The sequence below is a fragment of the Columba livia genome, chromosome 3, assembly GCF_036013475.1.
Source record: "Columba livia isolate bColLiv1 breed racing homer chromosome 3, bColLiv1.pat.W.v2, whole genome shotgun sequence".
Lineage (NCBI taxonomy): Eukaryota > Metazoa > Chordata > Aves > Columbiformes > Columbidae > Columba > Columba livia.
In genome coordinates this window covers 115250042-115274106 of record NC_088604.1, presented here as the reverse complement: position 1 = coordinate 115274106, position 24065 = coordinate 115250042, and the positions used below count along the sequence as shown (strand labels likewise).

Below are 24065 nucleotides of genomic sequence, written 5' to 3'. Positions count from 1 at the left end.
GAGTGTTGTTGCAGTGAAGGTGAGCCTGTAGCGCAGACTTGCAACCGGCCGAAATGTGGTATGTTTTAAGGAATCTGTAGCGCTCTAATGACATTCACAAACAAAGCAAACCAAAACCAGTCTCTCGCCTGTCAGTTCTGATGTGTTTAGAAATTTCTCTCTGCAGTGGCTGTATGCTAAACAGATAACTTCCTTTGTATAGTATAGTGAATTTCTTTTTAAAAAATATAGTGTATTAAGAGAATGGCAGACATAATCTTCATTGCCAGTCTGGAATGTGCAGTTTTTAAGATGGAAAGAAATGTCTCTTAACTTGCCAAAATAAAAATATCCCTTGAAACACAGGTGGGGAACATAATTTGTTCCTTTACTCCATACAGATATTTTGATGATCAAATCAGATGCAGAATTCCTGTGTGTTTTGTTTTTCATTAGAGTTCTGCATCTATTTCCTTACCTTAGTGTATAACACTTCATGATACATATGGAAATCTGTGTTGGAGTAATTTATTTTAAATCCTAAATGAGATTACTGATGCTCACCCAAGTTTCTTTGGCACATACGTGTATCTCCTCCATCAGTGCTGTAAATAACAAAGAGCAAGTCGTTCCCCGTTTCATTAATGCACCTCAGCTTCATTATTTGAAGTTCCTGTCTCATATATGTAATAAGTGAAAAGGAAATGAGACTTGGGAGTAGATAATGTAAACACACACCATTTCTGTGGTTTAACTGAAATGAAATTAAATGAATGCTTTGTTTTGTAAAAACCTAATTATTGCTATACCTTCCATGCATCCAGACTCTAACTCTGGCCTGGCAAAGCCTGTGGTGCCTCCATTATTTCAGGGAACAGGTTTTATGAAATACAGTATTTAATACCGTAAACACAAAGGTGCTTAATTCTCTGCTGACTTCTTAAAAAAAAGATGAAAAAAGGGTTTTCACTTTACTCTCTTGATGTTTGTTAGCTTAGAGATAGGAACAATTTAATTCTCAGTACTTCAGATTTCATTTTGAAGGTGTGTTCTTGTTACGTGTGCTGTATGTAGGTAAAATAAACTGAGAACTAGGAACAAAATTACTTAAACATAACACAAAAAATTGCAAATCAGTGCACAGGCCTCCCCAGCTGTAACTTTGTCTTTAATTCTTAGCTCTTTTGTCCTGGGTTATTTTCCCATTGTTCCAGCTAGGAGTTCTACCAAGTTCTTGTTTCTGTCTAGTTTCCCTCCCCTGCTGCCAAGCTGCTGTGATTCAATCCTTAGATTAAATAGTCCAGACATGTTCTTGAGAGTTTTTGATTTTCTTGGCTGAATCTTCTTCCTTTTTTCTTTTTCTTTTAAATTCCAAAGTGTAAAATTTAAAAACTGGTGAAGTTACAGACAGACTCTGGACCTTATAGCAGATTTAATTATTTTTTCTTTCTTTGTATTGATGCATGTCATCATTCTTTGCATTACAGAACTGAAAAGGGATTTGTATCTCTGTTCTGTGTATCTTGTCTTTGAAAACTTCATTACTGTCAGTTTTGACCACTATCTATCTATTTATATTCTCAGACAAAGCTGTGATTCCAGAACGGTAATTGTTCCATGTTTTTATCCCTCTTCCTTTGGGCAGTTCTGTGGGTGGGGGTTGATAACTAAAGCTCTTGTTCACTCAACCAAATGCCTATCAGCCTCACTTCTATTTTCAGTTCTTGCATACTGTTTTGAAAAATAGAAGAAATATTCTCTTTGGTTTAAAAATCTTATAAAATGGCCTAGACATAAGCAGCAAGTAGCATATTTAGATGAGCTTCATAATCCTAACAGAAGGAAGTATTTGTAATGTGTTTTGTGTGTGTCATGTCTAGATGACGGAGACCACTTTGCAGGAGTTGCCTCTGGTCTCTTAGAGGCAATCAAGAAGGGTTTTCTGCCCTTGCCAAATGTATAAATTAGGAAAGAGTAAATAAAAACCTTGTCATTTTAGAAATTTCATCTGTACTGTCAAAGTTTCATGTAGGCATTTTTTAAATATGAAATTAGTGCTGTGCTGTCTACTTTATGTCTTTGTTTAAGAATGATAAAGAGCATTAATACACCTGGAGTGATATGGAGAGAGATATGGAGCTTAATTGGCTGTTGAAGGTTTTCCTGCAGTCTGGAATATCTAAGAACCTTCAGACATTTAGCAGGTACAAAGGGTTTTGTGAAGATTGGCCCCAGGTTTTTAAAGATACAGGAGTCTGAGTGATTAGAGTGAAATAACCTTTCTCATACTGCAAAAAGATTCAAGATGCCTTTTCAGCACCACTTATTTCTCAGGTTGCTTCTCATCCACAACAGTTTGTTTTGGAGAGGAGAGTCCAGAGAAATGTGTCAAAACCAAATATATTTAAAACCTGATCTTTGAGAAAAGGTTGACAGACTTGGATTTGTTTTGTTTGAAAGAGAATAATGATCCGTTGTTTTCCATGCCTGGTGGCTACATTAGGAGAAATAACAAATTTGTAGCAGAGGGATTTTAATAGGAGGAAATCTCAGCTACATAGCAGTTAAATACCGAATAGGCAGAAAGGCTTTTTAAATATCACACAGATAAAGATTGGGCAGGGATGCCGTATTTAAGCAGCATCGGTGGGACTGTGTGACTTCTTGAGATCTGGCCTTAATTTCTATGAATTCTGTCTGTAGAAATCTCTCCTTATTTACATCAGCATATCAAGAATGAACTTTTTGGGTAGAAAACCCACAATTTCTGAGGAATCCTTCACTTGTTTAATTTTATCTAATTGGGCATCCAAGCATAGGAAGTGTCAGATTATATAATTGAGTTTTATTGCTGCCGGATAAGGAGAGAAATTAAGAGGTTGCCAGAATTCCATTAACCATTTGAAGTGCAACCTTCTCAGAATGCTTCATCTGGAACATCCCCAGAGCCATCCGCCTCTTCAGCATGTTTTTCCACTGCGGTAGAACCAAATACCTAGAGACCTACCAAGACTGTTTCCATAGAATACCAGCTAGACAGTTGTCCTGTAGAAAGTGTATAAAGTTAAGGTAGAAAGCACATTGATCATCCATATAGGCACGTGAGACCACAAACACGTAACCTTATTCTCTTCAGCTGTGAAAAAAGACTTTGAGTTCTTAAGCTGTCTGCTACCTGTAATGGAAGTGACTGATGTCTCAGTCATCATTTTAAGCATATGTATAATTCACAGCTTTGTTTCTATCTAAGTACATATATGTTCTCTGTGGAACTGAAATGGTTTTATTTCAATGAATATTAGAAACATTTTGCATAGTCCTCTGCTAAGTATGAAGTGCTAATATGTGCATAACAATAAAAGGCGTTCTGATAATAGACTATAACTTTGCTATTAATGTTGCTGTCAGTTAACAGATAATCACTTGTATGCAAAATCCTTCTGGGACTTTCTTTAAGGTAAACAGTTGCCTTTAAATAAGAGAGAAATGACTGCTGCTAGCCATAACATGCAGAGGTTTTTACGCTGTAACAATTTTAAATTTGCATTCAGAAACAGGCTCTTGTTATGGATGGAACAGCCAAAGTCAAGGCTATTTAAAACCCTTTTTCTTGGGTCATGTGAATGACAGGCTGTTGTGTTCCAAAGCTGATTAACTAGTACCAGATTTAGGTGCTACAGAAATATTTTTCTTACACATGAAAATTTATATGCCAAAGATACGCTTGTGTCAAAAAGTCAAAGGCTTGAAAACTTCTGTGTTTTGCTTTGTGTCGGCTCTAATATTCTTCCCTCCCTCTTCCTTTTTATCTTTTGTTTCTGTGTTTTCTCTATGATTGCTGGGCTTAAAGTTTAGTAAGTAAAGCATTGTCTTCACTGTATTTACTGGAAGTTTCAGGTATCTGTTGCGAACCTTCTCAGTGTTTACATCAAGGAGTAAGGGCTCATTAACAGCCGAGCAATGTCTTGCTGCTTTCGTGGAATATTTGTATTAAGAGAGATTTGGTCTTAAAATGCTACTAAGTAGCCTTTTAAACCATCTGAATGAATGTTGTTTTTCTCAGAATCAAATTTAACTCTTATCTGGAATATTACTTTACCACCCTTCTATACTGTTATATCTGAAAAATGGAATAGAAAAAACAGAGCCTTCTAATTAAAAAAGAGAAACCACAGTGTATCTAGAGGACGTGAATGTTCTGTATCTGTCACAACAGTCTGCACACTGCAAAAAATTCCTTTTTTCTCTGGGAACATCACTTTTAAAGATGACTAATAGATGGGATGGCCCATCTAAAGAGATGAAAAATTATGCAGTCTCTAAATATTGATCCTTTGTGTACAAATATGTGTGCTTTTTCTACTACATTGTCAGGAAGACTTGACTGATTATGTGTTATATTAGATCATTGTGTACAAAGAAGAGACATTAGCTTCTTAGTCATCAGGAATTACATAAATTCAGCCTGTGTGCTCAACGTGGAGTGTGTCTCACATAACAATTTTGAGTTGGTTTACTCTGTCTTTGGCTCTACTGTACTGCTTCATAAATAGATTTATTTAATTATTATTTTATAATGCTATTCTCTATAATAACGTTTTCGTTTGCTTTATATGAATTGAACATGTTTCTACAAGTAAAATCGCCCAAGCAAGTATTTTTATAGCGCATCCAAATGTGTTACAAACTTCACTCCTAACTTAGAAGTGTATTTTTTAAAATACGAAGGTATTTCAATTGTCCATGAGCATTTGTTCCTATTAAAAACAGCAACACATCCATTTCAAAGCCAGACTGGGGCAACTAGTGTGTTTTGAACTTAAGCCTTTCAAAAATTCGAGACCCAATGAGCTGGAAGATTCAGTGTTTCATTACTTAAGTCCTGACCCATGCAGATGTCACCCATGGTTTTTAGGTTTGAAAGCTTTATGCCAGAGGCACATTTACAAGGTAACTGTAGCAGACTAGAGAATTTTAATTTTGAAATAAAGTAGTATGATAGTTTATGCTGTTATTCACTCACCGTGTCAGATGTCGTTAATCTTCATGTCAGTTTTAGATGTTTAAGAAAAGCCGAACACTCATTTACAAAGTACTTACAAGGTACTTACTACAGCCGTTTAGGGAAGGGTGGTGGTGGGTGGGTGAGTGGAAGGGATGCTTGCACAGTTCTTGTTGCTAGCAATAAATTATATGCAAGTAAAAATCAGTATTTAAACGAGTGATAATCCTTTTACTATTTCAAGTCTCAGTGCATAAAAATATTCATAATTAAAGGGAGGTAAAAAAATGCAAATTGTGTATCTTCATGACTAAGTATTCTAGATCTCTTGTATCATATCGACCATTTTATTAAAGTTGATCTGCAAAGTGCAGAACACCTTACCCTTCCCGGAAATGCAGAAACCCAAAATACATCAGGAGAGGGTTAGAGATTGATGAACTTGATATCTGAGGAAAGTACTCAAACATCATCATGAGATCAAAATGAAGGGGCAAATAAAAAGAGCTTAGGTCAGCTTTTAAAATGTAATATTCTTTGGCTGAGATCCCACTCCTTCATGCTTCGATTTAATCTGTCAGGGCTAAAGGGCAAAGGTTCGCATGATTGCTGGGGAGGGTACGAGATGCATGACAGAGAAATTTGCTGAGTTTCTCTGGATAAGTGTAGACAAAGCTTGCATGTCTTTGCTCTTTCTGTCTCTGACAGTAGCCTTTAACATAGTCCTTATTGTTCACTTTTTGGGTCACTGAAAGGCATTTGTAAGGTATTTGTGATGCAGAAAGCACATGAAACTGTTTTCTAATTTGTCTTAATTGCTTGTCTCACTAAATGGTTAATTCACATTTGTATGTGCTCGGCAGTTTAGAAAAAAAGGTGTTTGTTCATACATGAAATCCCTTTAATTGCCAAAAGTCATTAGAGGTGTTGGTGGATGATCAGCATTAGACCACCTTAAACCCTTTATTCTCACTTCACCTACTTTACTTTTAAAAGTGCCAGATAATTATTTTATAATTTGTAGCACTTTATTGAAGTTGTACTCCATCCTTTTTCCCCTTTGGTCATTTGAGATTGTATTTCTTCATTTCCCTTGGTGATAGCGTGTGTTTTAACCCTTTCTTGTGCTGTTAGAATCCTATAGACTCAAAGTGTCTTTCAGGTTACAAACCAGTATATGTGTGTCTCTCTTTCAAGTCAACCGACTTGGTAGCAAATAGAGGAAAATATGTGAGCACAGAAGCATGTCGAAAATTTTTCTTATTTGGTCAGAACACAGTTATTTCTAAGTCATGAGAATTCCAAAGACAGTTATTTTTTACTGTTCTGTGCATTATTGCTAACATTACTTCTAAAGAAAATGGAAAACTGCGGCTTTTCAGGTTTGTAGATTGAAGCATTGATGCTGCAATCAAATATACCCAACAGAGGGACTTTCCAACCGGCCACAATGGTCTGTTTCAAAATTTGTCATAGGTTTGGAATCAAAGTCCATACAAAATACCTTCCTGCTTTAAAGAGTTAAATGCCTTCATGCAGTTTACAGAAATAGGTTGGAAGCTTCGTGTCTCTTGCTTCATTTAATTCAACTTCTCTGTTATTACAGAAAATTTAAGTTTACCATTAGCAGAACTAATGCAATGTTTTTAATACATCTTGCGTATGATAGTAATGTTCGATAAGTCACTTGTAGTAGCAACAAATGCCTTAGAACAAGGTTAATTTTGTTAAAGAATGGCAAGGCTGCTGGTAGCCAGGAAAGCAGAGAGGAAAAGACTCTACCTTGTATTTGGACAGTTAACCTAAAAGCATTCTGCTTCATCTCTGTGCAGATTCATTCTCGTTGCATTTTTAAGCAAAAGAGGAAAATTACTAATGGGACTGCAGTAGGTCATTTTACGGTCCAGGTTTGTGTCATCGTATTAAATAATGAGTGCTAGGTATTTAAAGGAAATGATTAAATGCATCACAACATTCTAGATCTCATGAGTGTTTACTGACTGCTAGTGTAGTCAGGCATACAGCACATCAGTGTGTCAATACTTCAAACTTCGGGAAAAAAGCAAAAAGCGTAATTTGTTTATATTTCATAATAATTTAAGAGTCATCCTCTTCCCCCCTTTTTGCCTCTTCTTTTAATAACTGCCTCATTTTGGTTGGTATTTTTGGGAGTTATAATTTTACCAGTTCGCCAGACAAAATGGTGTCTTCATAGATCTGAAGATTTAAGACAAATAACAATTATTAAAGAATGCTGACTTGCTGGTTTGGAAGCAGCAGTACTAGCCATAATTTTGGGGAGCATGTCCTCTAAATTCAGTTACATTTGTGCCTTTCCCAGCAGTATCATCAGCTGTTCTATGTCCACGCAGACGCCCCCTCCTCGGTGCCCACGAGGAGGTCAACATGAAGAACCTTTTCCACTTGCATCATTTCTATATTTTACACTGACTGAGTGTATTTCTGTGCTCAGAACTGTCCCAGTTTAGCACAGATAGCTCCTTAAATGAAGTGCAAGGAACTTACTTCAAAATCATCTGTTTCCAGAAATCACAGGGCCAGCGTTTTTGTTTAGATCCTTTAAATAAGTGGAAATTGAGTAAACTTTTTTTTTCTTTCCAATATTTTGTGCTGCATCTTACATTAAATCAGTATCCAAAAATTTAACTAGCTTTACTGTTTGTAATGTCTTTATTATTTTTCTGTTATATCTGTCATGCCTTCCTCTGCTTATGTTGACATTTATTCTGATTAGTTTAAATGAAGGTCTTAACCCTGGCTCTATCCTTTTAGATGGCATTGCTTATGAAAGAACAGGCAAGGCAATTGTATCTAACTGTGCAATGCATTTAGGTAGTTTGTATTTAATGTCTGTAAAAATGTATTTCTTTTCTGAGGTAAACGAACCATGCACATTATGTGAGAAGTCCATGTTCCTACATTCAGTTGCTCAATGAAAAATACTTTTTAGATACTGAGGAGAATAAGGCTTTAATCTGCTGGTGCTTTCTGATGTGGTACAAGGGTCAGGAAGATTGTTCTGTTGCTTCTGCTTGCATGTGTCCAATGATAGGATTTCAGGGTGATTTTAAAAAAAATGCTAAAAATATATATTTTTAATGAAGTATAAATGATACCGAGATGTTCTATTTCATTCTTTCAGGGCCCAGTTTGTAAGTTACTGGATTCCTGGGACTGTTCCTAATACGGCATGAGGTGTCTCTTACCTGGGAAGCCAGGGGGATACATTCAATTATTTTTTAAAATATGTATCCTCTTTACCCCTTGTTATTCGTAATGTTAGGGAAACCGGCATGTTTGTGGTTGGCAAGACTAGGGTATGTGGCTTGCTTCTAGCTTTACAAATGTTTTTTATTTGAGTAGTATTTTCATTTGCAATTAGATCCTCAAACTGTGACATGTGGAATTGAATGATGACATGAAAATCTTGTCTTTCATTTGAAAAGTTACTGCTTCTCATGCCACAGAGTGTGGCTTTGTCAAAGTGGGCTGTGTCAGGGAACGTTGTCCTACCACTGGATATGAATATGACATCTATAGAATGTCATAAATGTATAGAATGTCATAAAGCCCTCTGCGTGGGCTTTACCTATTTCCAACAAACTCTGAATAGATAAAACATAAAAATTGTCTTCATTTTTTTTAAAGACCACCATACGTAAGCTACTTCAGAAGCACCTGAATGCTTGAACTGTGAATGCTGGCTATTGAAAGTCCTCTTCAGAACTGGCTGCCTTGATTTTGGCTGCTGCCTCTTTCCATCTGCAGTTCAGGGAAAACCAGAGAGTCTGCACAAAGATTTTGTCTCAGGTGACTCGTACTCAAATGAAAATCTCCTCCTAGGTCATTGAGTCAATCAGCTTTCCTAGAACACCGCACTTAAACCTTTTCCTGCATTGTGCTGTTCCCAGTTTTAAATCGTTCTGTCTTTCCTGATTTGTGGCTGTGTGCCGGAGGACTCCTACCTGCAAAACTACCATTAAACTTGCCTACAAATGCTTTCAGTGGAACGTAGATACCACCCAGTTTTACTTAATTCCTATTTCTTCCTGCATTTCAAGACTTTTTTGCTTTTGTAGACTGAAGTATAAACAGGATGGAGGATTCCTCTCTTCCCTTTTTGCAGTTGTGATTAAAGAAAAATATTTAATTCAAGGTATTAGTTTTCTTTCATTGGTTTTGTGAGGTATGCTTCAAGAAGACGTTTTTTGCTATACAGCCTTTTTCATTGATTGGGGACTATAATGTGTCACAGGAAAATGGAGAATATGTATTTGTTGGGGTCACACTGTGCATGCAGTATAAACCAAACATTTTTAGGTGCTTGATGCTTGACAAACATGTTGATTTGCCTGTCATTTGAGGAAAGGTTTGGGAAGAATAGTAAAGCCAAAGTTGGTTTGTATTTTCTAAGTGAAAATACTCGTTTTGATAGAATCAGATCCTTCATATACATAACCTACGTGAATTATGTGTAGACTATCTGGAGTAAAACAGGAAAAGCCAAAGATAATTCCTGCAGTCTTACATACCTGAAGGAGTTGGCATTCAGTCACCCAGACAATGCTGTCAGCATTTCTGCAGGGGCAAAACCTGCCATTGCGAAGTAGCCAGATCAAACACAAAGTTAGCTAATATAATGAATCCTTTGTTTCATTTAAATATACATTCCAGTTTATGTGCTTGTTAATATTACATCTGGCTTCTGACTGGCATTAGATCTGAAGATGAAAAAAATAACCTAGACTTGGTTTGAACAGTTGTTAGTATCATACTCTTTTTTTTTAAGTTTATTTTGTGGACAGAGTAAAAAAACATAAGAATCGAGAGACTAGAGGAGAAGTTATGTTCTTGAGAGCAGTACATGATAACTCCTTAATCATTTTGGTTATATCACTTTGCAGCTGTGGGTTTTGACAGACTAGTATTGACTTATTTTATGGTTATGAGCTGAACAGAAGCCTCCCTATTCTCTTGTAAATAAATCTGACAGCTCCTAAAGAGAATAAAAATCTATGTACCAAAAATTCTTTTTAACAACTTAATTTTTGACAGTGAAGGCTGTCTGTCTCCAGTAAAACACTTACCGGTGGCTGATTTGGTTTAGTTAATCATCGATTTGCCACACAAATAATAATGACAAATTATGTAAACTAAGCTGAAAACTCAAGTTTGTTACACTTAACATTTACTTTGCATTTTGTAACCCATTGTGCATAATTTTACATTTTTAGAGCAACGACTGAACTTGATAAGTAAGTGGGAACTGATGCTCCAAAGCTGCCAGTGGTATGACTTAGGTTATCCAATAAGTCAGGCTTCTTTCTGACACTGCAAAATGGTGTAGCAGGTTTCAGATGATTAAAGCCCATCTCCTGTTAAGGCTGGAATTTAATATTGTGCCATTCTAGAGCAGTGTGCACTTGGATTATTGCTTGAAAATGTGGAAAAAGTGAATGCTGTGAAAGTAAAAGAAACAAACACACTCATGTAATTAATATCCCCAAGGAAAGGAACCAGAGCTGTGTAAGGTAATTAAAATGGCTTGCGATAAGCACGACTTTCAGACTAGTTGATGGTGGATGCACCATTTTGATCTCTTCTGACAGCTACGTTCTGGGAATCTCATTTGAGGGGTCACACTGAGTCCCAGGAGCTTATCAGGCTCAGACAAATAACAGCCCTGTTACAAAACACAGAATAATGCGGGAAGGAGAGAGGAGGACAGACAAATACATCTGGAAAGGTCAGAGATATTCTCACAAGTACTGGTGGCCAGTTTTCTACAGATTTGTGTATTTTCTGTTTTGAGAGTGCTTGATTTATTATGTTGTGGAAATAATACCAATTTTGTAATAATCTATTCTAAAGATTAATTATTAAAGCCCATTATTAAGGGCAGTATATTCTTAACCTTATCTTTAATTTACGAAGGTCATAAATATATTCGAACAAGGGCAAGACCACTATCTAGAAAGCAGATGCGAGAGCCAAGAGCTTTGGACCTCTTCCAAGTGGTTATTCTGGGCTGTGGACCAGCTCTGCATCTCATAGTAAGAAGTGGTTTTCTGGGATCACTTCAGAGTAGAGTGGCCACTTGATCCAGAGCTGTGTACAGGAGCTTCCCCACCCTGCTCTGATCTCTGCACAAAACGGCCTCTTGGGGTTTGTTTTTCCTTTTACTTTGTTTGGGAGATTGTGTCATGTTGAACTAGGTCAGAATTTGTTTCTCCCGTTGTCGTCTGTGAAACGCACTGTCCCCAAATGGTGTTTAAGAATCTCATGTGGCAAAACCTGGTGACTGTCATTTTCAGCAAATGTTTTGAACGATGGTAAAGCAATTTGGGGAATCTTTTAGCATGCAAATTAATTTGCGATATTAATATTTTCTCATATATGAAACAAAGGGGTTTTTTGATAGAAGATTTTATCTCCAGGTATTCTGCATTTCTCTAACACAGAAATTGGAGTCAGTGGCACAAGGAAGTCGCTGCTATGTGAGTTAGAATGAAAAACATTTTCATGTGTTCTTTTTATTTGAACTTGATTCCCATCTGTGAGTTTGTTCTTGCACTTTCAAACCATTTCCTTCCTGTTATCAGTAGATGCTCCCTAATTAAAAGCCTCTAAAATGTAACATAAATTAAGTATAGAGGAAGGAGGCAAGAGTAAAGAGATGTTTATAACTAGCTTGCTCTCAGTCTGGGGTGTAGCTGTTTGAGGTGGAGGGATGAATAAAGCTTAAAAAAACCACAACCAAGCTGTAGAAGCTGAGGAAAAAAAAATGGAGAAAGCTGAAAAACTACCTGAGACAAAAAGTGATTTGAGAACTGGAAATATGAACAGGATCATTAATGATGTATTACTTGCCCTTTTGTCTTAGGGATATTAGGATGACTGAATCGCAATATATCAAAATATTCCTTAATTTTTTTTTTCCTGTTTTTTAAGTGGTATAAATGGGCAGCCTTCTGACTTAAAATGGTAACTGTTCTTTTTTTTTCTTATCAAGATGAAGACTTCACTGTGTAGTGAGTTATCGCTTGTGACCTGGCTCCTCTTGTGCTCTTACAGCACCGAAAGTATGCTGGAGGAGGGGTGAGACATAATAAAGTAGATCTCAGTGACAGTAATTCCGAAGCCATTGACACAAATTACTGCTGTCTCAGAAAGTGCCCTGCCAGGCTGGAATTGCATTTGGGTGCCTTTTAAGTCTCTCCCCTATTCTCTGCAGTTGGGCAGAACATCAGCTCAGGACCCCAAGGGCCATGTTGATTACAGCATCACTTTACAAATTCACTTCCACTTTTTTTTTTTTTTTTAGATAGTATTAGTTTAGTATTATTAATGTCTTCATTTCCAGTAGTGGTGATTCTGCCAAAAATAGTTAGGTTGGAATTTCTCATGGTCAGCTGGATGATGATTTTGCGCTTTTTTTTGGCCATTTTTTTATAACAAATATATGAAATGTTTCAGCTGGTAGTCCTTGAAGAATAAGTGTCTTGTTGGACAGTGGAAAATATAAACTTCTTCACGCTCTCCAATGTATGTGTCAAAGAGAATAATCAGTAATGAGATAAGTACTAGGCAAGGATACAAAAAAATGTGCTAATTACTTTTGATGGGAAAATTAGTTTTTAATTTATTTAATGTCTTAATCTGATACATTGAAGACATTTACTATTAGTAATGATCAAGAAAATCAAGAGCAGCTGCACATTCTGAGGAACCTTATATTAGAAACTGAGCTGAGATCACTGATACTTAGCTCTTCATATTATTTGAATGCGCAACATCAGCATTTATCTCTATTTTGCAGGGCTTTTTCCATTCCAGTATTTCAAAAGTTTGGGTGGGATGGGAACTTGACAAATGCTCATAACCGCTTATAAATAATACCTCTACTCTCAACCATGCCATGACATTAATGGTACTAAAATTGAGCATCGCTAAAGGTATTTTCATCATTGTATCTCAGAGGGCTGTGCACAGATTGGAAATTTTAATCCCAGCATATGGGTAGAGAAAAACTAAGCAAAGTAGTTTTGGTACATCTTTAATGGTGAGGTGTTTGTGGACCTAACCTTAGATTCATCAATTCTCTTATTTCCCATCTGTTCTTCTAGTAGCTGCATGTAGAGGGATTTTTCTGTTTCCCCCAGTTGTGGCAGGAGAGCAGAGGTTGATGGATGGAAAAAAACCCAGCGCTCCAACACACGTGTTTGCTGACCCTGGAGCGGATGTGGAGTCGGTAGGAACCTGCAGGGGACCAGTTGGAGCCGAGCTAACGCAAGAGGAGCAGAGGGAGCAGATGCTTTGCACGCTGCCTCGCTCTGTGTGATGTGGCTTTAGGAGAGGAGAACGTCACTGAGATGAAACAGGCTCAGGACAGAGATCGAGTTGGCAGGAGCCTGTAAAACCAGTTGCACGTGAAGTTCTGAGACGCTGGATAAATTCCTGGTCTCCCCATTCCCACCATTTTGTATTTCGGCCTGTCTGATCCGCAGCTGCGTGTTCAACACGCTCCCTTTCATCTGTCCTCTCTCAAGCAATCTTTTTTAGTCTAATAGGAACTTGATTGCTATTTCCCTTTTTTCTTTTTCTGTCTTTGTTTCCGTATTTTCATTTAATTTGCCTCTGATATGCCCTTTCTGATGTCATCTTTGTTGTTTACTTTCCTAATAATTTCCCTGCAAAGCCTCCTTCCAGCTGTAGGGAAGGAACACACATAACCTGCTCAATATCGACTGACCATCGTATTTCCTCTGCACCTAAGTTGTATTACCAAATCCTCCTCTGTTTTGTCAGCCCTGGAGAGCCAGGATTGACTACTCCACATCAAACATTTAGCCAAGGGAACTATCATTTAAAAAAAAGGTTTTATCCATCAGTATGTATGTGAGTATTCATAACTCTGTGTCTCACAAGCGCTTGAAAAATGGAGTCCTGTGCAGTGCTGAGCTGTTCTCCGAAGGCTCAAAGCTCTGTCAGCTCTCCCTGACTCGAGGGCAGGCAGCAGGTCACGCTTCTCCACATCGCATCACTGTGACAATTTATTTCAATAGTTTCAAGTCAATTCAGCATGGGATGCTTGAAAAATCATGGCCATAAAGTTTTAAATATATTTTTTTAGTAGCTCGGGTTCCCAAAGATTATCTTGGTCTCAAGTGTGCATACTGAGTCTTTAAAAATGTGTGGGAGTGTATGGGTATATCTATAGATAGTCCTAACTTGGAATTCTTTGATCAATGCTTTACATAAACAGATTTTTTTAAGTAATTCTAGGGCATTTTAAGTTATTGTTTTCAGAATTAATAATGAAAAAATATCCTAAAGATAGTATATTATAAAGCATATAGTGATTTTAAAATAAGCTTGTTTCAATATATAATTTAATACTAATACAATGTTAATATAAGGTATAAGTAAAGAACAGAGAGGCATTGCTTGACCTTGGTTTTTTAACTGTATCACTTGCATGGACGCATTATTCATTTGCTACGGTCAAAATGAAAAAGGAATCTGGAATTGTTTTCACAGCCAAAGGAAAATATGTGAGCAGTAATAAGAGGACTGGCCATGTCAAAATCTGGAATCATTCTTCAAATTTGCTTTGAAAATTAAGCTTTTAACACCAAGCAACTGGCTCTCTCAAATATCTTGTTTCAAGGAAAATACAGCAAGCAATAAATTGCAGTATCAAATGGCCACTGTAACTAAATCTTGTTCTTCCTTCAGTGGCCTCAGGACAATTGGTCTAAAGTCTCCTTTAAAGAAGAAGGCTATAATTACTGCTCCAATTGTTTGCTTTGCCTCAGATGTAGAAAACCTGCTTCCCACTCCTTTGTCCTTTTTGTGGCTGTTTTAGCTTCACCTTCCAAAGTATAACTATTTATGTCTAAGTAGATTCTCTGTAAGGCTTTATGACTGCAAGTGCTAAAATGTAAATCAACAGCTTTTTTTGGTAAATTGAACATCATAAAATGTATTAATACTATAAAATACAAATTTTGTGTTGAGAAAAGCTCAACACTAACACTTAACAGATGGGTTGTATCAGGAGAACATTCACTAGCAGTACTTGAAGACCTGCTGATACCTTGTGCAAAATATTTGAGAACCGGTTCAGAACAGATTAAAGGAAAAGGCTTCTGATGACGCAGGTTTCACAACTGTATACGTTGCTTTAATGGACTAATTAAACAGATCTCAATGTCTGAATTAGTTGTTCCACATGTCCGTTTATGTGGTTGTGAGTTCTTCTATGGGAGTATAGGTTTTGACTTCAGCGTCACGATCTTAAATAGACTTCTGCTGTATATTGGATTTTTTAAAACGCATATTCAGAATTTTCTGAGACAAAGAATTAGATTTACATATTTAATTAAGTGAATTTAAACAGGAAGCATACTATGAAAAGAGGACTTCAGTTGTGCTGAAACTTTGTGGCATTTCAGGATGGTACAGCTCTGTAATAGAGGAAACCAGGCTTAAACGGCTTGCAACTGGAGATGAAAAGGAATTCAAAGGCAGGGAGGTAGAAGTTCATTGTAAAATATTTATTTTGCTACAGTGCATGAAAGTAATGGATTTTTGGGGCATTAAATCATTCATATTCTCTTTAGAGGAAAAGGTTCTTCTTGCTGTAATACGAATTATTTTAAAAACACATTTGTTGAAATTTACTGTTAGCACAGAGCATCTCCAGTTATCTTAGGTACTCCTGCATTTCCCATCCCAGATAAATGGAAGCATGTTAGTGCCTCGGATGTTTTAGTCTCTTTTGCACCAGGAACTGAAGGACAAGACCAATGATGGTCTAAGGTGAGGGGACTCTCATAACTAAACAATGGTCTTACTTACATACACATTATCAAAGGGAAAATGGTTAACATGTTTGGGTTACTTCTAAGATGTCTTATCCTTTGCACACAACCATCTTCTTATAGGTTGTAAATTTACCCACTTGTTTGTTCAAAGTGAAATATTTATCACTGGCTGTTTGCGAAGCTTATTCATTTTTCATAATTTGCAGGTAAAATGGCTTTCCAAGTTCCCAAGAAAAGCCTAGAATAATTATTTTCCTTAAATAGGTCTAGTACTTCTGAGTTTTAGAGTACGAAACTGATGTTTGGCTACAGGATGAGCATTTTTCCACCATTCTGATGTTATTTTATTACTTGGACAAGTATTAAACAGTAGTTTCATTTCAGACTTCTTAACATTTTAACAAATATATTCAGTAGGGACTGCATCCATGTGGAACGTTGTCTGATTCAGAGATGAAAGAGACTTTTAGGTAAGTGTGTTTCCATGCTGGTCACAAATGCAAATAATAGTGCTGTTTCATTAGTATGAAAATAAGCTGAGGAACATTATTAAGCACACAGATAATTTCGTGTCAAATGCCACGACTCTTACCAGGATATTTTTATAAATAGGTTTTCATGGTTGGTCCTGAGAAGCATCTGAGCAAAAAGTAACCCAGAAAAGTAAACAAGAATTAAAATTTTGAATATCTAGAGCGCCGTCCATTCTTGGTACTGAGTCAGGCAGATGGTATTGGGGGAAACGCAGCCACCTATGTAGGATAATACAAAGGACTGAATTCAGACTGTACACATAAAATTCAAACTGGCATTTCCTAACTCTCAAGTGGTTCTCCATACAATAATTATCTTAAAACATAACTTTGATGTGAAAGATAAACATTTCCTATGTAGCTCGTGATAACTCTATCAAACTGTGTGCTGAGGAGATCCATATCTGAAAGTGCATGGAATAATTTGCTGTTATTACACATCTTCAGCTGCTTTGCCCCTGTTTGTAACCTCAATCCTTTTTTTTTTCCTCTGCTTACACTCCATATGTGTTTCCCCTTATAAAGCGTATCTGTGGATGTCCTGTTACTCTCCAAGTGCTTCAAGTCAAGGATTTGCGAATGTTTTCATAGTGTGGACCACACTTTAGCTGTACTTCAGGCTGTAGGTTCTGTGTATTCTGCTTCTGGCTTCATGTACAGCCTTTCTGCTTTATCAATACTTCAGCAGTTGCTCAGAAGGAAAATAAATATTTCAGGAGTATTTTGTGCCTCTAAATGCAGTTCAACAGTTGAAGAGGACCCATTGCTATCAGATAATAGCAAGCTTATCTACAAACTTCTTTGCTAAGCCCTGGTGTTCCATAGATGACATGATGAGAATCTGTGCCATAACTTGATATTTTTCCCACAGATACCGTATATTTCAGGTAATGAGCAAAGAGTGTGTTTCCTAACTTGTCTAAATTAGTTATATGCATCAGTGCTGAACAGGAACTTTTTCATCATCACAAAAATCTGGCTCTGGGAAAGAGATGTACTCTTCATTCCCGAAGGTAAGCTGCTGTTTGAATGGCAGACTTAGAGCCACATGTTCCCTCATTGTTGAAAAAGCTTTGTTAAATCAAGCTGAATGCTGCCTCTTGTGTAAGCCTGGAAAAAATAAAATATCATTGACTTTGTATTCAGTAAATCAGAACTTCTGATAACAGAGCCCACAGCAGCATGAAATGTCCTTCGTTTTGCAAAGAGACACTGAAGCCAGGAAACTCTGTTACAGGCCGTTTGTTACAGCTTGAGGGTGTAGCTGACAGGCCAGGACAGAGAAATAAATTCCCTTCCAGGCAAATGACAATTGTTTTGAAAACACCTGAAGAAGATGAGTGATGTGGACAGACTTATCCCTGGCACTTGCTTAACTAGCTCAGTTCTAAAACTTTATATGCACACAAACTAACTCCAGATGGTGGATTACTTAGTCTTTAGGCTTTGTTTTGTTTTAAAATGTTGACGTTTAAAATGTGTTAATACTTCTGCTTCTTGCTTACCTATTCATGACTCTCAAGGGGATGGTGTTTTACCTTGATGCTATACGTTTCCTGGGAGATGCGCTCTCCCTTGATGCTGGATGCCGACTTATGTTGCCATTAAAAATAAGCTTTAAAATTCATCTGAGTTAGGGAATTTGGAAGAGGCGAGGGTGTGAATGCAAAACCTCCCCTAGAATATCTTTATTTTTGTTTCTTGGTGTGGACAGAAGCGGGGAACTGCACATCTGTCTGCTCAGCTGGGAGAAGCACCCCAAGCAGTCTGGGGCAGCTGTGCTCCCTCTCCTCTTGTGATGAGAAAGGTTCATGTGAAGAAACCATAATTTCCTGTAAAATCTGTTCATCATCTTTCCTGGAAGCATCTACTACCAAGTTTCTCCCCTTCTGCATAGAAATACTTTTTACAGTTGTCAAACAGTAAATGGTAAGTTGTTTTGGTTTGGTTTGTTTTTTTTAATCCCTCGAGGTTCTCACTTTGAAGATAAAACTTGTTAGGTCATCTCTTCCATCTGCTGGCACATTCAGGATCATCTCACAAAAGCAGTGACAGCTCTTTGTCCAATTTAGTGCTCCCACTTCCCCCAGAGACCAGGCTTGAGACAATAGTCTAATGCATTGCAGTGGCAGCTACTTTGTGAGATGTGCCTGACTTTTTTCCGTGCACTGTGTCAGCTTATGATTCATATTTAAAATTAAGATATTACTTTACCTGTATGAGTAATAGCAATTTAAAAAGTAAAAAAAAACACCACCAACAACAAGCACCAAAATAAAACAATCCTCTTTAATAATCTATTGTGTTGTATCTTGTTAGACAGTTTCCAGGGCATGAACAGATTAATGGAGTCAGGACTGGTTTTGTTGAGTTTGCAGTAGAGGTTGTGCAGCACTTGAACTGTACAATTTGTTTGCAGAACTTTGTGTCTCTTTAATTCAAATTAGAAAGAAAAAACAGTCTAGCAGTCACACATTTATAAAAATTCCCCTCTTACCTTTGCCTGTTTCTAGTGGTAGTTATTTTTTTCACTTTTGGGGGGTCAACATACCTTTCTTGTTAAAAAACTTTAAATGAAAATCTATTTTAAAAAACCCCTCCTTTTGTATACGCTCCTAAGTAATTTACAGCATCCTGTGTCAGAAGCTGTTCCAACTGGTTAATTATATATCTTAATTATGAACCTTATTTCTGGCTGAACATTTCCGGACTCAGATTTTAAGCACTGGACCTTTGCTTTATTTGTTATATCAAAGAGTCTTTTAATGTCAGATATCGCTGCATGTGTTGCAGGGAGTGGTGGGAAGACAACGTGCTCTTTATTTCTTTATAATTTTCATGTCCACTGGGGAAAAAGGTTTATGATATTATTGCCCATTTCTCACCTCAGCTTTAGATGAATTTCCAGACAGAGGTTTCTTGTTTGACTTTTGCTGAGATTGTTGGATCTTCTGTCCTGTGTGGGGCCAGAAAACCACACTCCAAGGTCTTGTTTTTTTCCACCCCAAGCAATAACAACTGATACATAGCACTGGACATACGAGCCTATCTGAGCGTCATAGGCCTCAGCTGCTAGTTTGTTTGGTTTAAATCAGGTGTATGTTCCTGTTTTATTTTTTATTTTCATTTTTTTTTCCCCTTGAAAAGCTACTAGAAAATATTTACATGAATATTTATCTTAAATATTTAAATTATGGTTAGTAAAGAGAGAAGGTGCAGTGAGGTTCTTAGATATGTATTCATAGCACTTAATTTGGTATTTTTATCACCACGTTGTGATCTGGCCCCTAAGGAGTTAGTAAATGGCAGTGACTTCAGAGTTAAGTGATGTTTGGGTAACTCTTGGCACACAAGCATCATACAATGCTGCACCCTTGGCACCTTCTAGATATAAACCCCAGTGAATAGCAGCATATGATCTCATCAAAGATTTATAAACTCGTGGGAGGGTACAAAGCCAAGGGATAAAAATGGACAAAAGATGCCAGAAAAACCTGGGGGATAGACTGGAAGCTCCTCACACCTTATATTGTAAGGGACAAAAAAACAAGACAAAACCACTTTCCCCAGCTACCAGCCGAAGGGAAGAATGACACTTCCTGCCATTTTTGTCAGATAACTCTTAGTGCAGATGAATTATAACCCAACTAAACCATACCCCCCACTGCTGCTTCTGTGTGCAAGACAAAAGAGATTGTTGTTGTGGAAGAAAAAAGTAGTCCTGAGGTCTGATTTTTGTGTAGACAACAAAGGAGTACAGCTGTGAACTGATCTCTTGTCAGCATCTGCAGAGACAAGTATTTTTTGCATGTGTATTTAACCTCAGCTTTTAATCTTTCGGCAGTTTAATAGCATTTGTTTACATTGTTACAGTATTTCTGTAAGGATTCTCACCCATTGCGTTTTCAAAAAGGGATGCTCGGCTTCACCACAGACCATTTTAGATTCGGCAAATCTGTGATTAGTTTGAATTTCTGTCCAAGAGAACTTGTCAGTATCTCTCTGAGAAATAACCTCATTCCTGTCCTACTGACTTCCTGTAATTTGAGTCTATGGGTTTCTTTCCTGTAAAATCATTCTAGATTTTAAGGACTTCTTAGTCATACAAAGTCACTAAAGACAATTTGTGAATAGTAACTTTGAAGTAAACTCACATTTTTTCCAGCCAACTTAAAAAATAAATAATCCTATAAATACAGTTTTATAATCAAAATGCCAGCATGACTTTATTCATGGCCACATAAATACCTCTGGTGAGATGTAGTAATGGAGGTATAACACTACCTGCTTAATTTTAGATGCTCTTATATAAATTTGCTCTGTTTGTGTCATGTAATGAATTGAAGCAATGCTGCAGGCAGTTAATGAGGTTAGCTCCAACTTATAATATTTGCAGAATTCTTCTCCGTATGTTATGGCATTTAAATATTGTTATGCTGTACTGCTAGTGACATTGTTAGTCTTGACAATAAAATCAAAATGGTTGGTGATTGCTATTTATTTGAAGTGGAGTTTACATAATTTTTTGCAGAGATGAATGTTCTTTACAGTGTCTTCTTTTCAACCTGAAAAATGTGATTTTTATGAATGTCTTTACTCTGAAAGATGGACAATGTATTTCCTTTTCCCAGACTCTGGATCGATCTTCCACTCCCAGTCTATTCCCAGTGTTACTTAGGGTGTCAAGGGGACTTGTAACATCTGGCGTTGTCCTTTTCCCAGGCCTCCCTTTCCCCTCATAGGTTGAGGCTCCTTTTCCAGTTTCCTTGGACAACAGAGTGTAGGGACAAAGTAGGTTTGCTTGGGTTGGAAAGATGCTTTACTCCTGGCAGTTTTCCATTTTCCTGTTTGCCAGAGGTCTGACACTGGCCGACCTTTAGTGTGAAATCACCTTTTCCATTACAAACACAGCCTGTCTCCTGCACCCGCTATGAATTTCCAGCCCGATGGCAAATAGTGCATCCTGGCTGTCGTGTTTTGCCCCGTAATGCATTAGAAAAACACTGGCTTGCAAGCAATAACTATTTTCTGGAACAGAAGAAAAGCTTACAGAAAGAGCAGTGCATTTAAGGGTAGCAAGATACCCTAAATAATTCTGTGGTTATGCGAATTGGAATACACTGGGGGAAGGGAGAGGCAAAGCTGTTGCAAGACCTTGAATTGTCCAGAGCTGGGAAGTGGATCTGCCCAGCGGCAGAGCCTTTAAACTCAGAAAGCCACATTGTGTTTGAATGCAAACTATAATATCTTGCATCTTAAACACAGAAAACTTGAAGTGATTAGGCAAGGCAGAAGAAAAACAAAAAGGGTTTATAGACAATCTCCCCTTTTGTCCTGGCAGGCAGCTTTTTGCTTTCAAGCCCTGGTTCAGTCAGCTTGGTGCCCTGAGATAGCAACAGGGTGATGGGGATAAGCGTTCGGAGAGCAGGCAGCCGGCCCTGTGCCTCCTGCTGCAGCCGCTGTGAGCACACGGGCTCCCCACATCTGGCTGGGAATCCCCCTTTCCTGTGAGCACACGGGCTCCCCACATCTGGCTGGGAATCCCCCTTTCCTGTCTGCCATAGCTGGCCGGGGGAGCCTTCTGCCATGGAGAAGAGTCTGCTGCGTCCAGCAGAGAGCCGGTCTCCCCATATCCCTTCGTAGCTGTTTAAGGCAACACATCATAACTGTAAACTGAGGAGATTGCTTTCAAATCAAAGGAAAGATTGGGAAAATGCCACTTTTTGGCATAAAACTGCTTTCAGATTGCAACAGTTAGACAGAATTTTTCTGCAGTAGCATTGCTCTTAAGGCTTGGGTTAGATCCTAAGATTTCTGTCAAAATCAGTTTCTTCTTATAACACAGTTGTGGTTTCCCTTTTTCTGCACTAAATCTTCTGTTCTTGCCTCCTCCTGAGGGTGCGTGTGGGCTGTGGTCACTGCAGATCTCATCTGGGCATTAGCAGTAACTGGGAGCTGCTGAAGCCTGGAGTCCAGTGCATCCTGCAAAATCTACCAAAGAACGAACACCAAATTAGTTAAAATACGCCCAACTCTGTGCTGCCATAGACATTTTAAGACTAGCACAGGTATCTGCACACAGCACAGGTTGGCTACTTGGTAAAGTCCAAATCTCTGCGTTACTTGCACGTACCCATTTGCAGCTCTCTTTTTATCACAAATATGCCCTCCTGCAAGAGCCTTCAGCAAACGTAGCCCATTTTGAGTGAATTCAATACCGTGAATTCTAATTTTCACATCTAGATTCTGTTCTTCACGTACTCCTGATGTGCTGATGAATGTGTACAATTTTAGAGGTTTTTTTGGCCATGTCCTTGGCTTGTGTGTGTTGCAGGGGAGGCAGATGTTCCTCCTAAAGTGTCTCAAATAATTAGTTTCCTTTGGTTGTTTTACTGGTTTGTTATATATTGCGTGAGGCTAATCCTTACCAAAACAGATTTTTACTTTACTGGAGAGGTGCAAATCCATTACTTCACTGTTAATTTCTGTGTCTGGCTGCTTTGTTAGATCTGTAGTCAGTAGGAGTTTTGCCCCAAAGCAAAATAATGGACATTGTATCTTGTGCTACTCTGTACGAATGACATCCAGATGAAACTTCCAGCACTGTGCCTTATTGAGGACTATTAAAAAGCATCACCATACTATTACATTTCATAGACGCAGCTCCCCCAAAGTGCTATTAATGTGACTGAAGGATTTCTGCAAGCAAGCTGAGGTTGGAAGGGCTGTAAAAGGGGGAGAGAGGAGTTTTGACATTTCTACTTATTGCAAATTCAGGCTTTAACTATTGCCGTGTACTTCCTCTGCTTGGCCTCGCAGAGCTTTTCTCTCCTATTATGTTGTAAGACGGTACTATGTAGCTTCTCATAATATACCCATCTCTGATCCCAAGTTTTACGATTTGTTATCCGCTGTATGTTTTGACTACTTACAGATTTTCATTATTCCTAAATTGCCTGCATTTTAAAATGAGGTGTGGGGTCGTGAGACAGAATATTCAGGCACTTATCTAGACTTTGAACCATAAACTAGATCAATGATTTTTTTAGGAAACAGAAGAGGGAGCATTATCTGCAGAAAGAATTGCACTCGTGGGCACTTGGCAGCAGCATGTGGATATCTTGCTTTTATACCTATGAAACTAAACTTTAAAAAATATAGTAGGTTTGTTAGGCATTGTAGCTTGTTTATAGAGCTTTTTGGTGAAAATTATCTACCCAGATGTTAGATCATCAAGAGCAGGCGAGTTTAAACACAAATGGACACAGTGCTCAGTTATTAAGTATTTAATTCTCAGTAGTGGATTATTACAACAAGTTTTGTTTTTCTGTATTATATAGTTAGGTATTGATTAAATAGAGGTTTAACTTATACATCGAAATATGAGAAGTTGGTAAGTCATAGCAAGGAAAAACACTAAGTAATATACAGAAATCGTATTAGGTACCTTTTATGGTCTGATGTTGAATATGGCTCTTCTATTTTTGCTGGTGGAGGCCTTATTAAGTCTGTCTCCAATTTGTTTAACAAATTGAAAGTAAGACTAAAATCCAACTGGTTCACTTGAATGCCATTTCTTTATGACAGCCCCTTCAACACTGTCATGGAAGCTTGTTATTTTTGACAGAAGCACAGGGCGTATGATGTCTTTGGGGCATGTGTGGCCTTTGTGTGTTTCTCTTGCGAGGCCAGGCAGCGGTA

The 24065-nt window shown here is 37.7% G+C and overlaps 1 protein-coding gene across 14 annotated transcripts in view; it reads left to right on the top strand.

Annotated features, from left to right (window-relative positions):
- MACROD2 (mono-ADP ribosylhydrolase 2) overlaps positions 1-24065 on the top strand; it is an 869250-nt gene that overhangs the window by 217421 nt on the left and 627764 nt on the right. For 2 of the 14 annotated variants that reach the window (XM_065059861.1, XM_065059858.1), the window contains exon 1: positions 10691-10748. The exons of 11 other annotated variants lie outside the window; for them this stretch is intronic. In XM_065059861.1, coding sequence (XP_064915933.1) covers positions 10706-10748 — 43 coding nt within the window. In that variant the 5' untranslated portion in view covers positions 10691-10705. Of the gene's footprint in view, positions 1-10686; positions 10749-24065 lie in introns of those variants that run through there. One more of the 14 variants, XM_065059859.1, reaches the window with a different exon arrangement.